The sequence below is a fragment of the Propithecus coquereli genome, unplaced genomic scaffold (genome assembly GCF_000956105.1).
Source record: "Propithecus coquereli isolate 6110/MARCELLA unplaced genomic scaffold, Pcoq_1.0 Scaffold28, whole genome shotgun sequence".
NCBI lineage: Eukaryota > Metazoa > Chordata > Mammalia > Primates > Indriidae > Propithecus > Propithecus coquereli.
Window position 1 is genome coordinate 9812152 of NW_012148396.1, and position 3065 is coordinate 9815216.

The window sequence follows — 3065 nt, forward strand, 5'->3', positions numbered from 1 at the left end:
ATGACGACCGCGAGTGAGGGCCGATCAGCGCCCGCCCCCGGCGCGGCCCTGCCCCTCCTCAAGACCCCGCCCCCAGGTGGTCCCGCCACTTTCAGGCCCCGCCCATCCGGGCCTGGGCTCCCGGGTCTCATCCCCTCCAGCCCCGCCCCTCAGCCCCGCCCCCTCCAGGCCCCGCCTGGCGGACGGCGCTCTCGGCTCGCCAGGTCCCGAGGCTGCGCGGCGCGTCCTGCGGCAGCGGGGTCGGGCCGGGCTGCCCACGACGCCCGAGCACCGTACGCCTAGCGGGTGGCGGGGCAGCCATGGCAGAAGCTGCGCCGCAGCACCTGTCGCTGCCCTCCGGGCTGCTGGAGCTTTGCGCGCTGCTGGGCGCCTCCCGGGACAGCCTGCGCGGCCTGGAGCAGGTAAGGGGCCGGCGGGGAAACTGAGGCGGGCGCAGGCGGGGCGGCGGTTGGCGGGACGGCAGTCGGAGCGCGGGGTGAGGCCCGCATCCCGAGTGGGCGCCGGGCATCCGGCGGGGCTGGCGGTGGCTTCCTGACGGCTGCGCCCCCGCCGTCCCGGGCGGGACCCCACGCGCCTGCCGGCTGCGGGCCGCTGAGCTGGGAGCGAGGGCGGCAGGTGCAGTCGGTCTGCCTGGCCGAGAACGGCCGCTCCCGCCCCGGCGATGCCGGACAGGGCTTCCTTCCCTCCCCTCTCGGGCCAGCCAGCTGGGTTCGTCCCTAGTGATTACGCTGATGCAGAAGCCCTCGCGACTGCTTGAGCGTTTCTCGGGGCTTTTGCCCCACTGACTCCTCTTCCTTCAGGAGGCCCCACCTTGGGCAGGTGCCGAACAGGGAGTGAGCGAGATAAACGCTGCGGAACCTCCCGGTATTTCATGGTCTGGTGGGCCACATCCTTGCCCATTAGTCAATTAAATGATTTCACTGGTTACACAAAGATTTATTGTCCCCTAAGTAGTGGGTTCTGTACTAGGCACAGAATAATGAGATTTAAAATTTTAGATTTAACCTCCAGCTCCAAATTTACTGTATTTAGTGGTTTTGCAATGAAGCCCAGCTGTTTCTCTGGCTTGCAGTAATCCCTTACCCCCACCCTCCAATTTTACACCCTAGCTGCCAAAGTGACAAATTCATCTCCCTTTCTCTGGAGAAGCAGCAGTTTTGGGAATCCTCGTTCTCCTTGTTTCTTTCCTGTGCACTCACTTTTTCTTAGTTCTGAAATCTGGCCTGCTTTTGTGCCTGCCTGAGGCCCTCTTTCCTTCTGGACCAGTATGTTCGTGACACTGACTGTGTCATTCCACCTAGGGATTCCCCTGTTTCATTGCCTAGTCATCTGGGCAATTCCTTTCATTTCTTTCCAGATGACAACATTGACAGGCAGAGACAGACTTTTGTGTGTTTGAATGATGTCCGGCTGCCCAGGGAAAATGAAGCATGCAGGGCTGAAGGGTTGTCACAGAGAAAGGTTCAGTGTTACTGAAAGTAACCAAATGAATGTCAGTGTCCCCATAGTGTCTCTGGGACCCCACAGTGTCAGTGAACCCCTTTTGACCTCTATCTCTTTCCACCCTCATCTGTTGATTTGTCTCCCTGGCTCTAATTTGCCAAATGGCACTGCCTCCTTTTTCTTCGAATAGGAAATGACCTGTTCTCGGTAGTTGGATATATATCTGCAATACGTCAGTTGCTCAGTGTGAGACATGTCTTTGGAGAGCAGGGTGAATCAGCTGGAATGTTTACAGTGGTACTTTCCTGAACTAAACAGCTGCAACATTTGCCCAGGTCAACTGAGAGTGTGGAGGACGGTTTGCTGCTGCTCATTTTAACTTTTGTCCTCTTTGTTCTGTATTCTGATTCTGTTAGGGCTTTGACAAAGGGTGGAGAGAAAAATAGTGAAGGATTGGGGAAAAAGGGAGTTTAGGTGATGGATTAAACTTCCTGGAGTGATCCTACTTTTAAGGTCAGCATTAATGTTACAATTTATCAAACATATAATTTTATTTATTTAGGGTTTTTTTTAGCTGTTCCATTCTGTATGTTCAAGGGAAGGCTTTTAAATTAATTACTTAATTAATTAATTTTACAGGCAGGGTCTCCTCTTTTGCCCAGGGTGGAGTGCAGTGGTGTGATCATAGCTCACTGCAACTTCAGACTCCTGGGCTCAAGCGATTCTCCTGCCTCAGCCCCTGAGTAGCTGGAACTATAGGTGTGCACCATCATGCCTGGCTAATTGTTTTATTTTTTGTAGAGATGGATGGGGGTCTTGCTATGTTGCCCAGGCTGGTCTCGAACTCCTGGCCTCAAGCAATCCTTCTGCTTTGGCCTCCTAAAGTGCTGGGATTCCAGGTATGAGACACTGTGCCTGGCCTTAGTTTTTAATTTTACTTCTTTAAATCACCATTTCTCTGTGGCATTTTTATTTGGTTACAGATGAACACAGAAGCCCAGAGGTATGAGAAATATCCAACTTCATGTTAAGATAGTGCATTGCCCTTTTTGTTTTACTTAGATACAGGGAGTCATGTTTGTTTTGTTAATGGTGACAAAGAATTGAAGAATATGGGCCAGTCCCCATGTGAGTGACCGTGGTTACATTTCCCTTCACCCCTTTGCTGTAAAGGGATCCCTCTTACTAGTTGGTATAGAGACTAGACACAGGGTGTGAGGGGATCCATCCTGAATCCATCAGAGTGGTGAAAAGTGCTCAGAGAACCTTCCATAGTGACCTTCCATAGTGACCAGCGTAATTATTGTGTGTGAAGGTACATTTTTCAGGGTTTTAGTGGAAAAAATCCTGGCTTTTGGTTTCTAGAACAACACTGAGCATCAGAACTGCCTGGGTGGTGGCAGTCAGTGTTCTCTGTCTGCACCGTCCAGTAACCACCGGCCATATATGGCTCTGAGTGCTTGAAGTGCGACTAGTGAGGATGAGGAACTGGGTTTTAAATTTTATTTAATTTTAATTAATCGGCCAGGTGTGGTGACTCATGCCTATAATCCTGGCACTCTGGGAGGCTGAGGCGGGAGGATCACTTGAGGTCAGGAGTTCAAGACCAGCCTGAGCAAGAG

General features: G+C 52.7%; 1 protein-coding gene across 2 annotated transcripts in view; it reads left to right on the forward strand.

The window, feature by feature from the left end:
• Window positions 1-249: 249 nt before the first annotated feature.
• DENND3 (DENN/MADD domain containing 3) overlaps window positions 250-3065 on the forward strand; it is a 62748-nt gene continuing 59932 nt past the window's right edge. The window contains exon 1 of one of the 2 annotated variants that reach the window (XM_012648157.1): window positions 250-401. In XM_012648157.1, coding sequence (XP_012503611.1) covers window positions 300-401 — 102 coding nt within the window. In that variant the 5' untranslated portion in view covers window positions 250-299. The remainder of the gene's footprint in view (window positions 402-3065) is intronic. The other variant, XM_012648156.1, reaches the window with a different exon arrangement.